The 25,833-nt window shown below is 36.8% G+C and overlaps 2 protein-coding genes across 2 annotated transcripts in view; one reads left to right on the top strand and one right to left on the bottom strand.

Moving 5' to 3' along the window:
* Positions 1–4,036: 4,036 nt before the first annotated feature.
* Positions 4,037–24,618, bottom strand: scarf2 (scavenger receptor class F, member 2). The gene is made up of 11 exons (XM_056746233.1): positions 23,956–24,618; positions 20,809–20,867; positions 20,624–20,725; positions 19,350–19,869; positions 18,982–19,200; positions 18,573–18,701; positions 17,416–17,519; positions 14,963–15,077; positions 14,614–14,738; positions 8,711–8,860; positions 4,037–8,298 (listed from the first exon to the last, which is right to left on the bottom strand). Exons 1-11 carry the CDS (start codon positions 24,108–24,110, stop codon positions 7,208–7,210), a joined length of 2,769 nt encoding a protein of 922 aa, XP_056602211.1. The 5' UTR covers positions 24,111–24,618; the 3' UTR covers positions 4,037–7,207.
* The window catches only part of prodhb (proline dehydrogenase (oxidase) 1b), a 31,215-nt gene continuing 29,578 nt past the window's right edge, over positions 24,197–25,833 (top strand). The window contains 1 exon segment of the mRNA XM_056747022.1: positions 24,197–24,371. Coding sequence (XP_056603000.1) covers positions 24,197–24,371 — 175 coding nt within the window.

The raw sequence follows: 25,833 nt of genomic DNA, 5'->3' as shown, positions 1-25,833 counted from the left end.
AAATTCCTCTTGAGGGTTATGTATATACATTCAACCAGTGTAGCCATGCTATTGAGGTTTGAAAGCAATATGATGTCTTTATAATATAATATTTGCTATTGATGCAAACAAGTTTCAATGATTTTTTAAACACAAAAATTACAGATGGATATACATTTATTTGGGGGTCACTGGCATTATAAAGTTTGAAAACCCCTGCATGGAAGTATGATAAACTCATTAAGGAATTTAGAGACATATGTACAAGTTTCTGTATGTCAGCGTTACAATTTTGCAGCCAGTTGCCCACTTAAAAGCCTTTTTTCCAATGGAAACCTGCTCATACCAGCAATGATTTTCCACAGCTTTATTAAAGTCTCCTAACTTATATGACAATAATGCATTGCTTCCACTCTGTTTGGACAAAAAACAAACAAACAAAACACATTTTTCATCTCCTTTCAAGCGTAACTCGACCCTTGGCTCTTTTGTGCTTCACATTGCAGAAAATGTTTGTCTTTTTTGCCTTAACTCATAAATTTCTTTCTCGTTTTTTTCTTTCACATGAGTTTAAATCACTACCAGATGTGAGTGCAATCTGTTCCTGTTGCCATAACGACCGCAGGCTTGTTCTGCAAACCCTTGTAGTTGTGTGTCAACTGGCTGACGTTCAGTGGCTGCGCACAGGACGGTCCTGTTGTTTCGGAGGACCTGCCACCTGAGTAACATCCAAGACATTGAGAGATATGTTTAGACTGGCATACAATTTGTTATATAATCTCCTCCGAAAAGTATTTTCTCTTCACTCGCAGATGACTGCCATAAACCATATCTTAAGATTTATTGAGAAGGCCTTGTGTTTGCTTCTGAAGTCTTTGCTTTGTGAATGCAGTCATACCTTTAGAAATAAACCTTCTTGAAGGAACACGGTTGAATGAGTTGGAGAGCTCTGGAGTGCTGTGTGATGTCGGTAACCTCAACTGGATTCGATATCTGCAGAAAACAATTGTGGATAAGATGTCATTGGAATGTTTTAAGAACGGTGTGGAAAATTCAAGAATCTTTTATTGCATAGTGACATTGAAGCCTTTCAAAAACATGTCAATGCCCCCAGAAATTAAGAAACAGTTTTGTTTTACAATGCAACATTGCTTTATACTTTTAACTTTACTTTTAAATTTAAGACACTTTTTTGTCCTTTTTGGTATTAAAAATGGATTCACAATTAACTGTTTTTGAATCACAAGAGCTGCAAAACGTTCGCTTTTTAAATTGCACAGAAAGCAACATGTAGCTTAAATTTTGCGTTATTCTTTAGTGTACTTGAGATTTATGTATAACATTTTAAATGTTAATGTTCTTAAAAAAGTATACAACAATATTTCTTTATTAAACAATTTTGCTATGAATTTATGTAATTTTTATGATTATATTAATGGAATGAAAAAACTATATTAAGAAGTGTTGATTCTCTTTTACAGTTTTTCTTGATCGCTAACACACAATTCATGACACAATTCACCATTTTCTGACAACTATGAACACATTCACAGAACAATACATCAACTTGTACAAACCCCTCACCAAAACAGCGTCAATTTGCAAAGGTTTAACAACGTTCTCATTCAGAAAACACAAAATATAATGAACTGAAGTGTCAAGATGTAAACGCAAATAGCACACATTTATCCATCAGTAAACATTCAGTGGCAAAACTGATGACACACCATTCAGAATCTCATATCAATAGGATCACAGGTAATTGTGCATCCTAGTATCATCTACTGGGCTCTAGTCTATACTACTTACTGTAAACATGCAGTATTATAGCAGTACACACTTGATATGATTTTTTTTTTGCAGTAAACTGTAGCACGTGTAAACCATTTTTACCTGTTCTGTATTTTTGCAGAAAATATGGAATACTTTTACGAAATTGGGCCAAAAGTGCAGAGGATGCCATGTTTTTTTACATTGCCTCCTATTGACAAATCCTTTCACTGTATTGTTTCCTTTATCTTCTGTCGCCTGAATGCAAATATAATTTGTGCAGTTGTGTACTGTGTTGTGTTGCATGACCAGTTCATATTGTTCTTTGGTTTTTGGACTTTTCTTGTCTTGTAAGATCATCTTCATCTACTTTAGAGTAGTTTAATGTTTTATTTTTATTTTTTCCTAAAGCTCATTCCTGCATTTCCCTCTGTCAGCACTCTTTAATGTTGTATATTCTTATAAACACTAAACTGTCAAAGTTTTCTTGAATCCCAATAAGAGGTTTTAGTAAAAGTGTTTTGAATTGATCTCACCAGAGTCTCAGACTATGTTGCAGTGTGGGTGATTTTGAGGGCTTGTGTGTCATATCTGCAGGAAAAGTTTGGTTTTTCAGCAAGTTTGAATGGTTTTGAGAGCTTCATTTTGACCTGAAAATAAGATGTTTGGGGAATTGGGTGAGATGTTATGGATTTGTGCTTAATGTTTTGAGAATATGAGGCATGATTTCAAGAAATGTGTTTAAGCAATCGAGAAAAACTGTAAGCAAAATTAACATTTTCTACTGATTTGGGTGAGTTTTTTCAAATTCAAATTTATCGCTGCAGCACTTTCTAACATTTTGGTGTTTTTTGTAATACTTAAAAAATAAATATTTAATTTGATCAAGTATATTTAATTGTTTTAGAACATTAAGCAGTTTTATAGTTAATACATTGGAATAGACAAAGTTAAACTGAAAATGACTAGAAAACATTCAAATATATGTATATATATATATATACAGCTGCAGAAAAAAAGATGTGTTATTTTTTCCTTTTAAAATGTATTGTTTATATGTGTGTGCTTGGGTAAAATTATATTTTTTGTTTTATTCTGTGAAGAACTGACAATATTTCTCTCAAATTAAAAAATATATATAGTTTTTTTGCATTTACTTGCAGAAAAAACAGGTAAAAAATGAAAAGGCTTCGGTCATCTTAACATTTTTGGAGCTTTGGTGCAACTGTATAGAAAAAGTAAAGCATTCAGACAAAACTAAGAGTTTATTTACAAGTCAACATCCTTAGCTGAAGTCTTAATCTCAAGTTTGTGCTCAATAAAGTTGTACCTAAATGGGAGGTACTGCTTAGTTGTGTGCTTCTCAAACATTTTTGTTATAAGGCCTCCCCTTCTGTAGGGTGCATCGCTTTGCGGCTAACCCAAATAAAATGTATAATCTTAAACTCAGAATTTTTTTATCCAAAAATATTTTCAGTTATACAATGCTGGAACATCAATTTTATATATGTATGTATGTGTGTGTGTAAAGTATATACTGTATGTTTAATATGATCTGAAGCCAGCAGCAGATTAATGTAACCTGTCAGAGCCTTTATATTTCACTTAAGGTTTTGTTTGTAAAACACATGAAGACTCACAGTTATTGCAACGTGAGACTCAATGTCAGACGTTGCACGACTGCATTGAAAACATACATGTGTGTGTGGATACTTAAACGTGCGCGAACAGAGCCCGTCTTCTCTGGTTTCAATTAGCGATCACATGATCTTCATTGCCTGCTGCCCATGAAACCTTGGCTGCTTTCTTCAAGTCCTCATCTTTCCCTGAAAAGAGGAAAAAAGAGAGCGAGAGCAAATACGTCGTGCATGATGCTTTAACTGCAGGGCCCCTCGCACAGACTTCCAACTGTTTCTGTGTGAAAGAGGCTGTTGTGCCAGTAGAGGAGGTCCTGTGGGCCCTTCAGACTTTCATGAGCATATGACCACCGCTGAAACAGCAGTTTGCGCTATGAAAAACCTCCCCAGGATCCCCTGCAACGCCAGCCAGGAGTCAGGGGAAACTGTAAAGTTTTTACCGTAGAAGCATATAGGTGAAGGAGAGAGAATAGCTTTTGAGACTACACAAAAAGTGCAATACATAACTTTCAATTCTCTACCATCATCCTGGTTTGAAGCACAAAGTTGACAGTCGCTGTGGTTGCCATGATGTGATCACATGACCGTCTGAGCACTAAAGAACATTGAAAGAATACGTCAATGAATTGTACGTTTACCAGTTAGGCCTACAGTCTTTTTATTTCAAATATGGTAATATCCAAACATTAACATAAAATGACAAATCAGACCAAAAAACGCGATTGTTATTGATAATGCTCCATGTTTAAAGGCTAGGCTTCACTTCCAAGCTCACGCCAAAGTCAGAGTAGAAACGGTTTATGTTATTCAAACTTCTGAAAAAATCATATACTGCAGTATGTAATGTTCTGGACTGCGTGCAAAAACATGAAAAGTCGTTTTTTGTCGAACATCCTGCGTGGATAAATAGGAACATGGGGTTACATGCATAGATAACGGTCGTCTCTCATAGACCTCTGCATCATACAGTTTATCGTTTCTAAAACAAGAAAAACAATAACGTCCACAGAGAAATGTGAAAAACCTCAAAAGGTAAACAGTAAGATATTAAAACAGAATGTACCTGATGTTGGCGCATAAAATAAGCAAAATAAATGTCATCAAATTTGAAAACCAGTTCATTTGACATACAAAAAAGCAAGATATACGTCATATAAGCACAGCTTACAAATGTAGGTAACAATATTATTACAAAATATCTTAGCATGTAGAAAAATATAACGTACCATATGAGGGAATAGTAGTTACTGTACACCACAATCAAAAATCCGGTCTTCATGAACCTGTTTACATTCTAAAGAGATCTACAGGTCCATGTTGAATGTTTAATTCTAGAGGTTACCACCTAACGTTACCATCTAGTTTTCTTTTCCTTCATCTTTCTTTTTGGAATCAGCTTAAAAATTATTTGCAAGTGCTGTGGGGTGTTAGGGACAATAAACAAAGAAACAGATAAAAAAATGAAAAGGCCTTTTGTCATCTTAACAATTTTGGTGCTTTGCTGCAACTGGATAGAAAAAGTAAAGCATTCACACAAAGCTAAGAATTAATTTACAAGTCAACATCCTTAGCTGCAGTCTTAATCTCAAATTTGTGCTCAATAAAGTTGTACCTAAATGGGAGGTACCCCTTAGTTCAGTGGTTCTCAAATTTTTTTGTTGTAAGGGCCCCCTTGTATAGGGTGCATCGCTTTGCACCCCCCCAAATAAAGACTTATATAACCGGTTTCACAGACAAGGCTTAAAGCTAGTACCAGACTAAAATGAACGCGTTACATGTCTTAACTGCATATTACTTGGCCCAGAAATATCTTAAAATATATCAGTGCCATTGTTTTGTCTCAAGATGCACACCGGTAATGGTGACATAAAGGTGACTTAAATATCTTAATTCAATTTAGGGATAGTCCTGTCTTAAACTCAACCGTGTCTGTGAAACTGGGCCATAATCTTAAATTTAGAATTTTGTTAATCCAAAAATATATTCAGTTATACAATACTGGAACATCAATTATTTTGGCTGCTGGTTTTATTTGTCTGATAATTGATTGCATAAAATTTGATATATTGCTATATTTCATAAAATGCCACAAAATCTGTGGCCCTCTTCGATCTATTTTAGGGTTTAAGAACCACTGACTAAATTGCTTAATACTGGCATCTTGCTTCTATCCTAAAATCGATGAAAACACAGCATTGCTGTCCATAACTGGGTAGTAAACGAATTTAAAAGCCAAACTAACACTTCTATAAGACATGTCCTATCATAATGCTAATATACAACAATACTGCAAAATATAATAAAGAGCATTATATGACATGACAATTACAATCTCTTAACAGATATTTAAACTCAAGCAATGCTGTTCAAAAAAATGATATATGGTTGGTTTGTATTTTCACTAAATGCATTTTTATGGATTAAGTTGTTCAAAGAATGATTTGGTAAAGTATTGATGGATGCTACAAAGTCCTTTGTACGGATAATAGGCATCACTGGTGATAAAAGAGTTGGAGTTCTTTATCCAAATGTAAGCAAGAAATTCAAATCTGATGTTTGAAAGTACAGTATTTGCAATGTCAGACGAAAAATGATATTGCTTATGGCAGGTGAATTTTACAAGCCATGGTTTTGGATCACAATACACATAACTGATGATTGAGAGAGAGAGTCGTGTCAACAGAAGTAAACAATTCTCGAGCATCACGTGAATCATGGAGCCTTCATGAAGTTGTTTATGTCTTTTAATTCTTTATTTAATTCTTGATTTACGCCTTTAAATGTGTTAAAAGTTAATCTCTCTCTGTCTGTTTTGCTGTGAAATAAATATGTTCCATTTCAGTGAACGAAGTTGGCGCGACTCTTTCTCTTCTCCAATGGCTCTCATTTTGGCAAAAGATATAGACGGACACATCAGAACGGTTATTAACTACTAAGAGATAAAATGAAATCTTCAGCTTGACCAAACTAACAAAGGTAGTTTTGCTGGTCTAAGCTGCTGGCCAACTAGTATCCTAATCAGAGTTGATTTTGGCAAAAATAACTGCCTGACAAGATGAATTCTAAACACTGAGTTTAAAATTGAATACTAACAGATATATAATACACTAACAGTATATTACTATGAACTTTCATGTGGTTCTATTGTAAATGGATGGGGAACACTGGTCCTTGGCTAAACTGCATATTTTTAAATATACAAAGTATGAAAACAGACCATAAACAGTGAATTTTCATGATTTGACATCACTCGTATTGTATTGAACATACACATAAGCCTGAGAGAAAATAAGAGTAAAACATATTTTGCATCAATCCTGTACCGCTTCAGTACCATGGGTTTGTTCTTTTACCAAAACCAACCTTCAAAAACATGACGTCTTGTTCAAATGTTTTGTTCATGGTGTAGATAAAACCGAAACTGAATGGAATAAGCTTATTACAAAATCTTCCTTTTTTTACCTGTACAGTCATAGCAGTTAAGTGTTGTTTCCGTTATCAGGACTTAATAAGAACCAAAATCCTTCATAATTATAAATCCTATAAGCAGCTCGTTCATCGTCCATCGTCCAATTCCTAAAGATAGGGAATCCATCACAAGATGTCACAAGTTCTCAAAAAATGGATGCAACAAGTCTGATATTAAGTCTAGTATGCATGCTGCTGCAAAGTCTTTTCCAGAACAAAGATCTAATTGAAAGGCAGCGTCATGTTTTCTTCACACAGGATCAATCCCAGAGTGCACTGAGATGAGCTCGGTAAACAAAATAATAAGAAGAAAAACAAATGTGTGAGGTTCAGTATTAAAGCAGAGCTCTTCTCTATTTGACCGTCTGAGGTGGCATAATGGCCATCTTTGGAGTGGTTTTGCTTTCTGTTTCCAGTGTTCCCTCCTTTCCTTTTTTCCTCGGTGGTTTCTTGATGGGTGTTTTCTTTGGTGTGACATCGCCTTCCACTTCTACCTTGGTCCCGTTTACCCCCTGTTTCTCTGGACTTTTAGGCTCAGGGGTCGAGTCTGAAATAGGGGTCACCATCTTCTGCAGGTTACTGGAGGTGGGCAGGAGGGGTTTGTTGCTCCCCGTAACAGAACGCTTGGTCTTTTGAGGTGGGGTCGGTTTTTCTTTGTTGATTTGAGGGGTCGAGATGCCATTGGATTTGACCTCCACCGTGAGACCCTCATTACGATTTAGGCTCTGGGTCTTCTCCTTCAGCTGAGCGGCCAGTAGGGTGGCAGCCTCGGAGTTCATGTGCGGATGCATGAGTTTTGGACTCTTGGGCGGATCTTTAATGGTATCGTTGGCTTTCTTGTCCGAGTGGAAGTTGCCAATTTTCTTCCAGGCATTTTGTAACGTTCCATTGAGGTGGTCTATGGTTTCAGAGGCTTTGCTTTTGCTTGGGGATTCATTTCCATTGGCCTTCTTGCTGTCTTGATGCTTCTCAATGTTCTTGCTCGACTTCTCTTTTGACCTCTGTTTCTCATCAACCTTTCCAGAGCTCTTCTTCTCGTTTTGCGCTGTCGGAGTCTGGCCTTGCTCTGATTGGATGCTTCCAGCTGTTCCATGGATCCAAGATACCTTCGGTTTGGTTGAAGGGTCAGGAGGACGAGGTTTTGTCTTCTCTGGAGATGGTGCTTTGCCGTTACCTTTGACCTCTGGTGTCGAACTTTCCTCCTCCTCTTTGGAGTGTTTTGAAAGACGGGCTATATGAGCGTAAACGGCGCCCATGGTGGACTCGGAACCGCTGGTGGACCCCTCGCTGTCTGAAAACTTCAGGAGTGGCTGCTCGGAACCATCATTAACTGACGTCTTTATGGTGTCTTTGAGGGACGTGTACTCTCCAGCATCATCTTCATTGGTTGTTGATGAGAGTTCTTGAGCAGCACTTCCTTTCTCACAACTGTCATTCATAGATTCTAAGCCAGAGAGAAAACAAAAGATTTTAGAGAAAATAAAATGCGTGACTTGTGTAAGATTCTATGATGGATGCTACTAATAACTGCAATTATTGATATTGTTTTAATAAAATGCTAAAAATGTATATACTTAAAATGAATAACACCATTAACAAAATTATCGCTGCTGTCCTTCTGAAACCTCATATCTCCATTTCGTGATTGAATTTTTTTATCATAAATCATTATTATAAGTCACTTTTTATGTCTGTCACTGGGTTTGCAAATATTGAACAAATAAAAGCGATTAAAAAGTCTTTGTCAACTTTGACATCACAGTACTCAATCATTTAAAAAGTACAAGGTTTCGGAAGGACAGCGAAGTTATGATCTGAAGAAAAGCTTTACAAAATATATATTCCCACTGTCTCACCTTCAGGTGGGAGGGAGTAATGATGGTCGTCTTCGCTTGTCTCGCAGGAAGAGAAGGACTCCTGGGACGACCACGACGGAGAAGGTTGGTCCATCACGGAGGGTGGCTCAATAATACTGTTGAAGGTGTTTTCTGGGTCATGGTGGGTGACTAAGAGTTTGGAAAAGAAGAAAACAAACAGAAAGGTTAGGTCAGCAGACAGCTCGCTGGGTTCCAGACTGAACAAAAGCTCTTTGACAGCATGTGTGTGGAGATTTTAGGCTCTCCGGAGTCCACTGGTGAAAGACAAGGCCATTAAGTCTACAGAATGAGCGCAGAGAGTCGGTTTGAAAGCCAGCGTTGATGGCAGATTCTGCACTTTAAGCACACCAGTGACATTCTCAAAAGAGGAAATAATTGACTGTGGAGAATCAGCTTTATTATTCACTTAATATAAGATGTGGATATCATTTATGCTTTTTATTGCATCTTAAAGTTGCAAAATAAACATTATAATCATTTTCTTACATTTACATTACACAATTACATTTTCCTTCCTTTTGTTGTTGTATTTTTAGATAACAAAAATACCATTAAACATAAAAAATGTACAAAGCGCATTTCCGTCTGGACAGTTTAAATGTGATGATGCCTTTATGCTGACCTAGAAAAGATGGTTAGCTAGAGATTCCTGTGGTCTCCTTTCCGCCATGAGGCATTGAAGTATTTGCCAACCACACAAGCTAGCCTGTCCCGTTTTGGTCTTTTTAATATTTATTATTTAGCCGTGCAACCTTTAAAACAACCTTCATTACACTTTAAAGTCAACATGAATCAAAAGTAACCATGTTTACATTCTGTATACAAGATATTGTGCAACATTTATGTTTTCTTAATCTTGGTTTAAAACTACAGAAACAAATGTTACTTTTGCTTAGCGGCTGAGAAGTACAGAGTGAAAGATTTGTATCAGACACTTGAGGAACCACGGGCTGTTTACATTGGTTTCTACACTCTCAAAGTGAAATACACTCCAAGAATATAACTTTACTGTTTTGTTTAACCATACGTGATTTGAGCAAACGTAGATGCTTCTTGCTTTTCTTTGCTTTTTTGCAAAGGGCTCATCTTACTCATTTCTCAGAGCTCATTTCTCCAAGGACGGTAAAACTTTTCTGCAGCACATAGCGCTGTAAACCACAGAGAAATAAAATGCATTTTTGGAGAATCGCCTATAACGTAACAATTTACATTCCACTCTTTATTCGTTTTCCGAACAGCTGGCGAGAACTTCATGTCAAAGGAAAATCTTATCTCTGTGTCTGCTGCTGATCATAGGGACTCACAAGGTCATTGTGGGACCACCACACCATTAAATGCACAACATGCGTGTCGGGGATTCATACAAACAGATGCAATGGTGTTATAAGAGTTACTGACATTGGACAACTGCTGTCTTCGACTGAGACAGAGAGACTCGGTCTGGCAGCCCACCCCATCGCTCTACAGACCTTGAACAAAAGTGTTTTAGTGGCTCATCCACAGCTGCGAAAAAAATCTCTGCTGTTACTGTAGGCAGCAGGTGGCCTGTCTCTCTGACGCCTGTCTAGAAACATGTTTATAAATGGACAAAAAAACTACATCTAGCCCTAGAACAAGTCACATGGCCTCAAAAAAGTGAAAGAAATGTAAAAAAAAACACCAGTCTTATGACCATCAGTATTTTAAAGTATTTTTGCATGGACTGCATTAATTTAAGCATTTATTCCCAAATTCTTGTTGTGTAAAGTGTAAAACAATGACCACAAAAGATTCTCATTACTGGTATCTTTATGACAAAAAAGTGACAATAATGTTGCATATTGCTGCTGTCCTTCTGCAACCTCGTATCTCCATGTTTTGTAGGGATGTAACAATATTATCGATATTGTGTTTATCACAATAGCAAAATTGTCTCAATATTATCGTGGTCACATGACTGTATGAACGATTTTAGCAAATGGCTGCAATATAACAAAGAGTGAAAAATTTAAGGGGGTCTGAATACTTTCCATACCCACTGTATATCATCAGAAGACAGCGGTAAAGTTTGTTTGACGTTTGACATTCGGTTTCATACCAATTAAACTCTTGCGCCTGCCTAACTAAGATAGACATAAATATATATATCAGAAGTGAGTGAACTTTTTTGGCATTAAAAGCACAATCACGTTTACACTACTTAACACATTTCAATGGTTTAATGAGTACGAATGTATCTTGGCCCTAGGTTCTTAATATCTCTATAGTTATACTTTAAATTAATCTTTGTCATAAGGAATTGTGAAATATAAAATAATTGAGCCTGTTATTCAGGAAAATCCACTAGATGGCATTTGAGATGTTCAGTGATATGTTAAGATACTGTTTATGCAGGACAAGCAAAATAATAAATAACCAAACGTGGAATTATAAATCGAGAATAAAATGCATCATGTTGAGATTGATTCAAATAAATCTCAGAAACATTGAACAAAACACAAGGTAAAATGATTTCATTTACATATTGTCTAAAAAGTTGGGGAAATGGCTTTGTGTCATCATTTTATAAAATTTCAAAATTAAAGATGATCTTATATACATCCGTTAAAATTACAGCAGAAAAACACGTATGTTAGATAGTAAAACAAATAACTGTCATGCATTATAAATAGTACTATGAAATATGGTTATACATGTAAGACCCAAGATTAATACAACCAGGTTTTTCACAAGATTTTAAAGTAAACAAGCTGTGTTCTAATGTGCATTTCATCACCTTAAATAACACCACATGTGTACACAATTGTTAAGCCTAAATGAACGCTTGACAAGCTTGGGTTTTAACATTTCTGTATGACAATTAAAATCCTACCATCTTTAATTGTAGCCGTAACGTTTCTGTACTCCATGCGCATATAATAAAGAATTGGAATTAGTTGAGAAATTAACCTGTTATTGTGTTTATATGCAGAAAACCGCAGCTCTACCATTCACTTGTATGTGTTATAGTCGGCTTTTGCCCTGAACAATATGGCGGCGGCGTTGACCTACGATCTAGCTGACAATGGCGTATCTAGATATTATATCTGGTTATGGTTCTACATCATTTTTTATTTTCCTATGGCATCTGATAGCGGAAACGCTATATGTCCATTATGCTGCATGATGTCAGGGGTAACAAGGCTCATTAATATACGAATCAGCATTCATGAAGTGCTTTGCACTGACTATTTTAGGTTTAAAGGGGGGGATATGAGGCTGATTCACGTACACGCACTTGTAGGTGATTTATAAAGCGATCATTGCTTACAGGTGTGCGTATGCACAGGTTATATACATCTGAAAATCTTTTTCCGTACGCTATTTTTAGCTTTCGGGCACAGGTACACTTTTAGTAAGGATCCTACGCACAGTTTTATAAATGAGACCCCATGACACATTTTGGTCAGTTTAGATTTACCAAAATATGTCTACATTGGCCATTTTAAAGCAAAATGCCTGGTATAGGGATGCTTTTTCCTAGACATCTTTATTCAAACTATCTACAGAAACACAATGTAAAACTCTCAGGAGAAGAAGGGGGTTAACATTTGCTTTTTTGCCCTTTCTCCTATTCTAAATTCATCATTACCAGCAGCAACATGGTTAAAAACAGCTCAGAAATACCCAGAGGTATATTTGGTCACTTCCTGTCTAAAGAACCCCCACAGCCCACTTCTCTCCTAATAGGGTAGAGTTACAAAAAAGTGGTGAAGAGAAGAAAAGGAAAGAAATAGCAGACCTCACTTTCGACTGTGGTCAGCCAATGAGGACAGCAGAACAGCCAGTTCGCAAGAGGAAGAGAAGGAAGCAAGAGTGATATTTTCATCCAGCTCCTCCCATAAAGTGAGAAGTATGATTGGGCGGGGAACACCAGAAAAGGATCTGGTAAATCTACATCTGCATTTGTTTTTTATTCTCCCTCTTAAATTCTGTCGAAACCTGGTTCTCAAATATCTTTAGAATAAAGTGGCACCTTATTATTGCATTTCACCTCGTGATTGGTCTCTCCTGGGTTTCACGGCCTAAGGTTTATTGAAACAAGCTGCAGGCCATGCTTGACCCTAACCAACAGTATCATTATTGTTTAAAGAGGACTTTGTTACCCAAGCCCGACGGCAATTACTTTTTAACTTCTTAATGTGTTAAATTAGGTGAGGAAGCACATGTCTTTAAGAGGGCAGCATGGCTTGTAGCTTTCTCTCATTGGCTTGTTGTTCTCTATCATCCGTGACCCACTGTCCACACAATGGAGCATTGTTTTATATATTGTGTTAAATAGTTGCTTTTTATCAAACAAGCTGTTTTTTACATTCAAGTGTTACCCGGTTGTCTTTACGAAAAGCATAAAAAACTAAATAAACCAAATTTGGGAAATGAGTATTACTGTATCACTTCTTAAACAACATAAGTTCGAGTAAATGATGATAGAATTTTTATTTTTAGATTAATTTCCTTTAAAGCGGCAATCCATAATGTTCACTTCCCCATTGTCATCTATGTTTGAAACATTGTAGGTTACTTTATTTTTTTATTTACATGGGTTACAGTCAAATGATGGCAAACGAATATTCACATGACATCTTAACCGACATCTCAACCTGAATTTGCTCATTTTATTTATGTACCTTTATTTCTCTTTGAATATGAATATTGTGACCAAATCCCTATTTAAAAAGTATAATATACAGTATTTGCATGGGCATTTAAATGAAGTCTTTAAAGCAAACTTCTGCAAGTTGTTTACCAATCCAGTTCCTCAACTACAAGACGGTTCCATGCTGACAAAAATGAGTCATCTCTCATTGGGGATTAGCAATCTGTTTCCATGTAATTTTATTTAAATTCTATTACGCTTCACCTAATGCATATTGATGAATAGATGCTTTAATAATGCTTTAATAAAAAAAGGAAAGTAAGAAGTTAAAGGAAAAGATATATTTTAAAATATGCCAGTGCAAGTTGCTTTCGACCAAGACACTTACATTTAAATTAGTCTGGGACTAGGCTTAAACCCTGTCTATGGGGCTTTAAACTACTTAGAATAGTCTTACAAGTTAGTCATCTCATTTCTGGTCATAACTTGTTAAAGTTAGTTACATAAAAAGGTAGATTGGTCTAATTGAAATCTGAAAAGTAAGACCGATTGGTCCTAAACAATTGCTGTCAGTGAGACTTGTTGTTAAAACGCAGTCTTAATTTAGCGGTTACATTTATACAACTGGCCCCAGGAAATTGTCCCTAAAAGACTTGAAACAAATCTTGAGATTTAATTGCACTCCATTAGATGAACATCTTATTATAATCACATTAAAAAAGGACGTTAAAATGGACTAGAATCAAAACCTCAACAAATTACAGTTTACCCTAAACCTTAAGGTGTAAAGTTCCAGTTTTCATCATAAAAGCTAGATGCAAATTATAAAAAAAACATGCACCACAAACAAGAAATTTACCTCACGAAGCACAGCCAATTAGAATCAAGACACTAAGACTAATCATCCTGCAAGCTGATGCAAAAGTACATAGTGCATACACATTCAACACGCTGGATTATTATAAATAAAGGTGCTTCACGATACCGTAAAATATTTTTTTTGTCTAAATAGTTACATAAAGAGCCTTTAACATCCGATGAACCTTTCTGTTTCACAAAAGGTTCTTTGTTGTGAAAGAAGATTCTTCAGATTTTAAAAGGGTAAGAAAGAAATGCTTCTTTAAAGAACCTTTGAATGAATGGTTCTTTGTGAAACCAAAAATGGTTCTTCTATAGCATCTCTGTGAAGAACCTTTTAAGCACCTTTATTTTTAAGAGTATGACCCGAATTATACTTGTTACAAAATAATGGAAAATACAGACATACCAACAACTTTAGGTAGTTTTTGTCTCCTTAGAGGGATTCTGGGAAGTTTGGTGCTGATTCGACTGAACCCACCACAGAGGATTATTTTGGCCTTCTTGCTGTTGGTGGAGTTTTCCTGGTCAGCGCTGAAAGAGAAACGATGATGTTAGACCATTTCGTATATCAGACAACTGTGGATTTGTGTCGGTGTCGAGAGATGAATCCAGAGGAACAATGAATACACACTGGTTTAGTCAATAGCTGACATTTCACACGTCCACGTTTTATCATGTTTTTTCTTAGACACATCTTCAACGCTTAATATATTTTAAAACAAGGATTTGAAGGCTTGTTTGGTTTTCAAACTCACTTGCGATTGTTCTTGTTACTACAGATAAAACAGCAACACAGCAGGGAGAGAAGGACGATAAACAGGAACGTCACTAATGTTCCTGCAGCTATAACTCCCATCCGCTGGTTAGGATCTGAGAAAAAGAGAAAGATCAGAAACATGATCAAACGCCACAATTCAAATGATTTACAGGATGGATGTACATTGTAATAATGCCGAACGGGGAACCAAAATGCAATTCTGGTTTATTAAGCACCCAAAGGAAAACTGGAGACAAAAAATTAAGAGACCTTCAACATTTTTTTTCAGTTTTTCTGAATGTACCATTTATAGGTATGTGTTTGTGTAAAATTACATGTTTTGTTAAATTCTGAGAACTACTGACAATATTTTCCCTAATTTTTTTTAATAAAATTATTGATTTTGTTTATGTTTATTTGCAGAAAATAAAAATTGGATAAACTCAGATAGTTTTGTGATTCTGTCAAAATGTAAAGTTAAAGCATTACAGCCAACAACCTTCATTTCTCTGCGATTTATGAGAGAAAAGAGACAATCTCGCTCTGGGTATAGCATTGGGGTGTGGGACATCCACATGGTCTGACATGACATCATGACTGCTTTCACTCAGGTCCCTGTGCTGACCCACACCTTTCCTCCTGGCCTTTTCTCTCACTCTCTTCCTGTAGTATTTCTCTCAGCTGGATGAAACAACACAGGCTCACTCACAGGCAGGAAAGGGCCAAAACCCAGCCGCAAAACTAAGACACTGCTCTGGAAAGCCCATCAGGAGGGCGATGTTAAACGGCTGCCGTCTATTGCGGTGACCTACATAGTGAGGACTACGTGCATGCACACAGACAGCAACTGTTGCTGTGTGTGTTTTTAAAGGGAAATGACAAAGCTTCATATTAAAAAGTTTATATAATGCCATGATATAAAAGAATAAGCCAACTGAAAATTAATTGTTCATTACACTAAGACAGGAATTTCAGTAAATAATCGCTTGAGTCTACAATTGTATTCTTAAGCTCCTCATGCAAAGCTTTTGTTTGACCTTAGTAAGAAGGCCATTCTAGATGCTATTTAGGGGTTCTCCTTTTTAGCTACGTCCTAAAAAAAGTCAATTTATTCTATTCAATTTCGCCCAGTGTATGCCCATCTGTGTGATGAACAAACTTAATACTTAAATCTCTAACATATCTATGCTGCATTTGATCATTGTATGCTTGAAAATAACACCCAATTATGTTTATTGTAGGAAAGGTATATTTTAATATATATTCAATTTAATTTAAAGCTGCATAAGGATCTTAACTGCAGCATCTCCTACAATATACAAATATGCAAAAAATCATCAGTCTGTCTAATATGAAGTAAACGTGTTTCAGTATATCTATAGTTCCCCCAATATGCACATTTTGTACAAAAAGCCCCTTTGATCACAAATAAACGGGAGCAGATGAGGATCAATATGCATGTCTCATATCAATAACATTATTTTGCTTTATCATTTTATAAATGAACAAAACCCGCCTTTCATACTGCCCCTATGTTATGCTGTTGCTAAGTAAATGACAAGTATTTACCATTAATAACGATAAGTTGGTACGGCTTAATGATAACTAAAATAGAGCATGATATTACTAACCTGTTACTAACCGTTTTATTGTGGTTTATCATAAAACCAGTAATCATTATCCCTACTCACCACTAACTTAGAAAAAGTGTTTACTAAAGTGTAAACTAAAAAAGTGTTTACCAGGAAGGATTTACACCCACAACCTCTCAGACTCAAAGAAAAATACCATCAATCCTACACTTCAACATTTTTAAAGGGACAATTCACTCAAAAAAAACCCTCTCTTATCATTTACTCGCACTCATGTTGTCCTTAATCTGTATTAATTTCTTTGTTCTGATGAACACAGAGAAAGATATTTGGAAGAAGAGTTTTAACTAAACAGTTCTTGGCCACAACTGACTACCATAGTAGGACAAATTGCTTTATACATTTCTTTATGAAAACCCAAAAGATGATATTTTGAAGGATGTAGGAAAGCAAAAAGTTTCCAATATCTTTCTGTGTGTTCCTCAAAACAAAGAAATGTATACAGATTTGGAACAACTCTCATGTGAGTGAGACAACAAGTCTCATTGTCTCACTCACAACGAGTAAATGATGATAGAATTAAAACTTTTGGGGTAAACTGTCCCTTTTTTGGAGCCTTGTCAGTGAAACCGGGCCATAATGTTCAACCTTCAGTAAGTGACACGTTGGAAAATTTGTACAAAGGGTCGAATCTTGAGCTGACCCCAGTGTCATCTGGGCAGCTATCTTCCCTCCTTTTACGTAATGGAAAATATGAGACATGTTGGACTCCACAAATATGTCACAATGGTTCAGGAGTCCTGTGTCTCCGGCATATGACACAAGGCTCTAGATATTCACAAAATGGAGTTCCTCTTACATAGATTGCAGGCCCCTGAGACTGGGTTGCAGTTCTTGTCGTGGCACGGACAGGTCTGGGCGCAGTTCACTCCAAACTGACCAAATTCACATGTCAGGTTGCAGCTAAAAGCAGGGAAGAGGAACACAAAAAGCACAACAGACCGTTGAGGAGAGACTGTGTAAATGCATTGTGTACATAGCAACAGGAGCTTCCTGTAAAACCGGCATCAGGCAATTTTGGGAATTATGGGCAATTACGCAATTAGGACGATGACGTCATCACAGTCATTTCAATGGAAACGGAGAACATTCTAACATTAAAAGTCAACGGGCACTTTATTTGACTTTCTTGCTATATTTATATAAAAAATGTTTGAGGAATATCATAAAGTTATAAACAAAGCAATGTTCTCATAAAACATTTTTACTGTATGTTTTCCTGTAGCTGAAATGTCGTAAGGGTTAAAACACTTGTGAATCGGAAGTTGCTATCGCTTTAACTTCCGTTCCTGAGTGAAACTGATTTTCGAATAAAAAAATAGTGGGCGTGGCTTGTTTTTACTGCGATTTGATGTATAAAAACAGCAGTTGCATTATGAAATGGAACTGGAAGCAGACTGACATGTGAAGGGTAGGAGTTAACGGATGCTCCACCCAGGCCGATGTATAGTCACTAGAGAGGGCAGAAGTGCATTTTCAAATTTTAAGTGAAGATTATGAGCGCACATGAATTTTAAAAAGAGGATGACACACATTGATAAGCTATTTATAATAAACACTACCATGTTTCATGATAAAATAGGAATTGTATTTTTTTATTTCACTGGGACTTTAAGGGTTCAATTCTAACAGACATTTAAAGCTTAAATAAATCATAAATTGCTTTTAAAATATTTGTGCACGAACGCAAATCCTTTGAATTTGCTTCCCCTGACATCTAAGATGCTCTGTTCAATGAAGGAATATTTAGCAAAAATAATCAATCAAACATAGTGTTTTTGAGTTTCCTATTTAGCATCCTGGTTTAAAGCCTAATTCATCTTTAAACCATTATGCATGACACATTCAATAGTTTTATTTTGATTTATACTCGCACGGAAACAGGGCTACATATCAAAATGACCTAAGCTGTGGTTAACATTGAAAATATGTGCGTGACTCAGAGATGTGACTTACTATGTGCCATAAAATCCAGGGTCACACAGACACTCTCCTGTGGCAAAGTGACAGTCTCCATTGAAACAATGGCTGCAATCTCTCTCACAGTTTTCTCCATAGGTGCCGTTGGGACAGCGCACGTCACAGCTTAAGTACAAAAAATCCTTTGTTAATGTAAGTAAGCTTATGGATCGCAATGTGTTGACGAAACACACTCAACAGTATTTCATCAAGTGATAATGATGGAGTAGAGTGTCTTAAAATAGTGATGCTGTACGGTCATTGTAAATTATACTACTATTATAATTATACTATTGTGCTGATAAGGATCTGTATATAATAATCAATAATATTCTATTATAACTTATACAGAAAGCATTTTTCTTTGTTTTTTACAATGGCGTTTGCCATAACATAAAAATCGTACCGATCTCCGATCCAGCCGGGATTGCAGTGCGAGCACTTGCCATCTATGCGGTTGCAGTAGTGACCGTCTTTGCACGGTGGACATTCTTTCATACAGTTCTCTCCGAAGAAACCTGGTGCACACATCTGATCACATTTAGTTCCATTCCATCCACTCTCGCAGGTCACACATCGACCCTCCGTGACCTTACAGGGCTGCTGGCCTTTACAGTGACCGCACCTGCACAGAACAAACACGTGGAAAGATTGTTTTAGATTTAATTTAGTTTGAAGAATGGTTAGATCCAAAACACAAATATTGATTCACTTTCATTATACTGTTCATTATATTACAAACCCTACAACCAAGTAATGTTAAAATTTCCAAACCTGTTTCTGCAGTTCTGTCCATAAAACCCAGCTGGACAAGGTTCGCGGCACAGCTTCCCTCTGTATCCGGGTTTACAGGTACAAGAACCATCGGTCGGGTTACACTTCCCGTGGGCGCACTGGCAGTAGCGCTCACAGCGCTGACCCCAGAGTCTCTCCCTGCACTGACATCGGCCCGTGAACTGCTCGCAGGGTGAGTTGTTGCAGTTGCACTGCGCTCCGCAGTTACGGCCAAACCAGCCCGGATTGCAGACGCATCGTCCCGAGGTCTGTTCGCACACCGAGTTGATGCTGCAGTAACAGTTGTTGTTGCACTGTGCTCCCCAGTAACTCGCATGGCAGGTGCATTTCCCAGTTTCCTGGTCACACTTCCCTTTCTGACAATGGCAGGGTTTTTCACAGTTTTCCCCCCAGCGGTTGGGGTAACAGCTGCATTTCCCGGTCACGTCGTCGCATTTACCATTGGGGTGACATGTGCACAGGCCCTTGCAGTCGGGACCCCAGAACTGAGCCGGGCACTCTGGAGAAGGATTAAATGTTTAAAGAGAGTCATAAAACAATAGCTGGATATATTGACAGTGTTGCACTGAAGGTGGTCGACTCGTGCTATGTTGGCGTGTCCCTATGTGTAATATTTTACAGCTTAATTTGCCAAAGACTATTACATATTTAGGTTATTTTTACCCTACAAAGTCAAATTTTGTTAGCTTTGAGGTGTCCTACATCCAAAATCATATAATGCTAAACATTATTAAAATTCACTTTTAGCTAGAGCTGCACAATATACGATTTGCAAAATGTGCTATTAACTTCTAAGTATGTTAAATCAATTATAATGTTTAAAAGCGGCAATTATAAAATCATATTTCACTTTACGGCAAAAGAAAGCATCAATCTCTCAATGTCCCGCCAGTCTCTCTTGCTATCTTTATTGACCATAAATCATATCAAAATAATTTGCGAAACATTGCTATATGAATACTGTGAATATATCCACTTTTGTGATATTTAATTGTATTTAATTTAATTCTAATATATCTTGCATTCCTATTTTTAACAAACAAACGTTTCAATAACTAATAGCCTTAAGTTCAAGTTAACAATGATTTTTCGCCTTCAAGTGTTTTATGGAAAGGTGACATTCTAATTTGAGAAAGTATAGTTTGACACCCAAGTGGTCTATATCTGCAAAAAGTGGGTTCTTAAGACTACATTAGTAGCAGATGGATGGTCTTCGACCTGATGGGAAAACTCATGATAAATTGACAACTTACTTGTGTCACAGCTTGCCCCGAAATAGCCATGACGACAGCGGCACTCGTTCGGTCGTACACACACCTCATTCTCATTACAAGTGAAGTTACCCTCACAGACAGCTGAGGACAAACAAACACAATAAACATGCAATTCAAATAAAGTAAACTCAGGAAGAGATTCAACGTACAGGAAATTAACTTACGTGTTAAACATTCTTCGCCTTGTTGTGACCATCCGCTGCAGCACACAAACCCTGATGACCTTTTAAAAAGATGACAAATCATGTTAAGAGTTTGTAAATTGGAACACACAAAATATTTGAGTCAAATGTGTTCAATGTGTTCAATCTAAACTCTTTATTTAGAGAATATACAGTATATGCTCAGATGACATTCGTCAGTATTCTTTCATATTTCAAAGAACAGCTGTAAATTTGCATCAGCCTGTTTTGCAAATGCTCTGACCCAAATTTCAACCGTCCAGGAGAGATCCAAGCATGCATCTCATTCATGTGGTTCACAGGGAACACTGCGGATGCCTGGGTGCCATCTGCCTGAGCTTCACAAGAGCAGATGTTTCAGATAGCTAACATACACGGACTCGCACAAACACAAGCGTAAGCATTCAATCCCGTCTCTACCCGCTTGCTGTCAGAAGGCGACATGGAAACCAGACATGCGTTTGAAGTGATAACTTCATTGGATCACCAGACAGGGAGAAACAATGATTGGATGCAAAATAAGACCACAGCCTGATGCGATTAGTAATGCAAAGGTCGTAAATCAGGCCAGAGTTCAAGTCGGTCTGGTCACTGGTCTTTGGAATCATAGTATTTGGTTTAAAGGGATAGTTCACCCAAAAATAAATTTTCACTCTTATCGTTCGAAAAGTTCAAATCCTGTCTATGACTCTTCTGTGGAATACAAAAGATATTTTGTGAAATGTTTGAGAAAAGTCTTGTGTCCATACAATGGAAGTCAATGGGCTCTAATGTTGTTTGGATACAAACGTTATTTCAAAATATCTTGTGTTCTGCAAAGGTAAAAAAGTTATCCAGGATGAGTAAATCGTGACAAAATGTTAATTTTGGGATGAACTATTCCTTTAAAATGCTCTTTCTTCAATCACAACATCATGCATATAGTAGACTTATATGTACTGTAGTTTTTGCTATTTGGATGAAATGTGATCTGGACTTTCTATGATACACCTATAATACTTCTAGACGCGATCAACAGCTTATCCATGCATGAAGATATATTTTGAATTAAATGCCTATAGCTCTAGTTTCCCTTCAGTTATCTCCAACATTGCGCGTACACACACACATAACGCAAAAAACAAGCTTTTATGGTTATCCTTTACATATATCAAATAATGACTCCTATCTCCAGTTCAAGTGGTTTCTCCTTAAAGTGAATACTCTGTAAGTGCTGCTCGGATGTAAGACATATGCCGCCCCTCATATTCCACCACATGTGACCTCTATGAGGCCTGGTCCACACTTTCGCTTCCTCTTGAGCGTAGGGGTCGCTCTCTGCCTTCACTCAGAGTTTGTTTAGCCTGTGTGTGTGTGTCTTCCACAGACATGATCTACACCGCAGCCCTGACTTCCCTGCTCAATGTCAAACTCAACACACAAACACCACGGCCAGAATAAGAAGGTAGACCCGCATTCACGTACGGGGATGAAAGCATAAACAAATGGAAACTGAGAATCGCTCAACAGCTGGGGGGCCAACGGGGTTCAACAACAATAAAATCCTGTGAGGAAATTTTGAGGAACTTTATGAAAAGAATGTGAACTTCCTGTCAACGTCTGTAGCTTGTGAGAAGCACTGCTTGGGAGAAAATGCTCTAGATTATATCTGGTGGTTTCCATTTTGATCCTGAATTCGGCGATATCCATCTGGAGCCACTAATCTCAAAGTAAACACATTTTAAAACAACCGGGTAAACTATTCAGCACTTAACACGGCTAAAATTCCCCTAAAATGTCCTCCGAGCTGAAATACAACTACATTGTAGAACAGAACATAAAGACCAGCTTTGATATGAATAACGCACATCAAAATGTCTCTTTTTAATTACATATAAACTATAATTTATATAATCTATTTGACTAGTGAAAGTCCAATATATCAGACAGGCTGAAAATGTATATTTAATCCTTTTTGAGATAATCTGAAAAAGAATAATTAGATCCAAAATCTATAGCCTCAGAGACCCATTTGAAAGCTGTACTGTACTGGTTTGCACATGCCCGTGATATCAGTGATCTGGACATTCACATCAACCTTGACGTGATTTCTGATTTCATTCTACTAGGAATTTATTTGTGACCTATATGTTATTCCAGGTGGAATGGATGGAGTAGGCTGATGTGTTATGGTTAGATGTCGCACCCTTGATAAATTACTTCTGTGTTTACGTCAGGGAATATTTTACAATCGGCAACTAATGTGGAATTACAAAGATAATGCTTTATGTTTGATCCTTGTGCTCTTAAATATACAAAGTTGAATGGTCAAAAAGGGGCTTTTCACATGATTCTTCATTTATTTAACGCTTTAAAACAAAGGTTCCATTTGTTAACATTAGTTAGCTAGTTCACACAAACAATACTTCTACAACAAAATGTTAGTACTTTTGCATTTGTGTTAATTTGAACATTTACTATACATAGTAAAAATCAAATGATGTAAACTTTAATTAAAGCGCAATGAGCAAACAATTAACACATATAAATACATGCTATAAAAATATTGTTCATTGTTGGCTAATGCATTAAATGTATAAGATTTGATTGAGATTTGATCTTCCAAACTTTTTTTTACTGTTGTTGTTGTTCCACTAAGTCATTTAAACTGTGCCACGACTTCAGTCCCAGAGTCACTGGTGTCGCCCCCTATCACTCAATGTGTGTGTGTTCGTGTGTGTGTGTGCGTGTGCTACACACAACAGATAACAGCTAATAGAAAAAAAGTTTTCTTTGCACTTTCACATACAGTATATTTCATCCATTTTGCATTAAAAATGGACATCATTAATAAATAAATTAAAGAACTTGAAATGTAAAGTTATTTTAAGGTTATCTGCAACTTTACCGTATCTGTGTGATTTACCAATTTTCACAAAAAGCTCACAAAAATGTGTTTTATACTTTAGAAGTGCATTTTATTTATTTATTTGGCAATACAGTCTCGTGTTGTATTTTATGCCCACAGACCTTTGGTGTGATTTCATGTGATTTGAAAAGATAAAGATAAATTGTCAGTGCGCTATTTGCGCTTAGTCTTGGACCAAACAGCACATGGATTAAGCTATAAAACAAATGTATCCAACTTACCCTGGAGCTTTGCACACATTCCTGCCCTTTGGATTTAGTTCGTGAGTAAAAACGGAACAAAAGCAAAGAATCAGAACCACAGAAACTGCTAAAGTGCCTTTCAGTGCCATGATAGAAGCATCCTCATCTCTCCATGCGGCTCTTCTGCTCAGCATTCCTTTCCAAATTCACGCTGATATTTTGTATCTCCAAAGCCCGAAATCTTTCAGCTTCAAACATCAACGGGAAGTTTGGAAGTTAAATGATTCGCTTAAATCGTAACGTCACGTTTATCCACTGCCTTTCGGACTCCAAAAAGACTGAAAAACAGGCAGAGGAAGAAGAGAGGAGAGTCGTGCAGAAGTTATACAACCAGAGTCAGCTTCTTCAGCTCCAGTTCCTGCGGAGAACTGGGGTTAGTTTGCGCTCCAAATACTGTAAGATGTAACTGGTGCATTGCTAAAAAAAATTGTAAATATCCTAGTAATCCATCTATTGTTGAGTGCAAAGTTTTGGAAAAGATGTTTTTTAAATGTGTCGAGAAACAAAAGGTCTTCGTAACTTTATGTGCGTCCATTTACTGTGGTCAGGCCAGCCTCCGGTTAGAAGAAGTCGTTCAAGCCAAAGCCGCTTTAAGGCAAGCCCCCGATCATAGCTAAAAATGCGTAACGTTGCAGTACGCAGGGGAGGTTTTTTTGAATGGATGTCAATGAAGGACAGCCTTCAATGGGCTAAATAACTGCTTGTGTGAGGAAATGGCGAAGCACTTAATAAAGTGATAGCCTCCGCTAATCTTCAACATGTTTTACACCAAACAAGACTTTTGTTGGGAACTATGTAACGTTAGGTTTACTAAGGCAATAGAGCAAATGGCGTGACAGGTAATGTTAGTAAAATTGCCACACTGCCACCAGTATTGTTATTTAATAATAGATAGGCCTATTGTGTGATATTTTACATTGTCTAAAAAATATCTTTAAGTTTGGCGAGGTTCCTCATTTGAACAATTTCGGCCGTTTCTTCCAGTGGTAGAGCTGTTTGTTGTGCGCGCATACTGGGGATTACGGTATGAGCGCGAGAGCTCGAATTTCAAAATAAAAGTGGCCTTTATCGATTGAACTTGAACTTCCTTGTGTTTCTGCGGTTTTCTGGGTTGTTGCTAGATTGTTTCTCTGCAGTTACACTGTTTTCGCTTCAAAAAGCACCACCTTAGAGAAACACTGTGCATGTACATTGCATTTGAAAGAAGATGCACAGAAAGATGATGTCAAACAGGTTTAAAGCAACAGACGTGTGAGTGGATAATGACAAAGATTAAGTCATTTTCTTCAGTAAACATTCATTGTATAAACATAAGACGTGTTTATACTTTACATGTGATGAACAATATTTTAGTGTAACCCCATTACTGCCTTAACACACAATGATATTTAATACAAATGTTAGTGTTTACTAAAGTGAAGTAACTGCAATGATGACGTTATGATCCAGAGCACCTATTGGTTTGTACTGTGTCTGCTTTATCAGAATGTGCAGTGTGATCTTCAGAAGTGCCTCTTTCACTATCTTATCACTTAATGTTCATTAATTGTTTTTAAATGTTCAAAACTTTTAAAGTTATCTTATATCTTGTGTCAAGAGACGTGATATCATCTAAAAGTATGTGCCGATGATGAACCACGAAGTGAGTTTTTGTATCATGTCGGAAATTAATTTCTCTTTCAAATCTGCCTCAGGAGTGACAAAAAACTACTGAAGTTTAAAAACAGATATCAAAGAGTGCCTTATTTGTATAATGTTTCTGTATAACTATTTTAATGCATTACTTAAAGCTTTGTACTCAACTGATCAGTTGCTGAAAATATACAAATCTGTTCAAACAGACACTTACTCCATTCT

This window comes from Triplophysa dalaica, chromosome 4 (genome assembly GCF_015846415.1).
Source record: "Triplophysa dalaica isolate WHDGS20190420 chromosome 4, ASM1584641v1, whole genome shotgun sequence".
Lineage (NCBI taxonomy): Eukaryota > Metazoa > Chordata > Actinopteri > Cypriniformes > Nemacheilidae > Triplophysa > Triplophysa dalaica.
The sequence above is the reverse complement of the archived record's forward strand: the minus strand, read 5'-3'. Positions and strand labels throughout refer to the sequence as shown.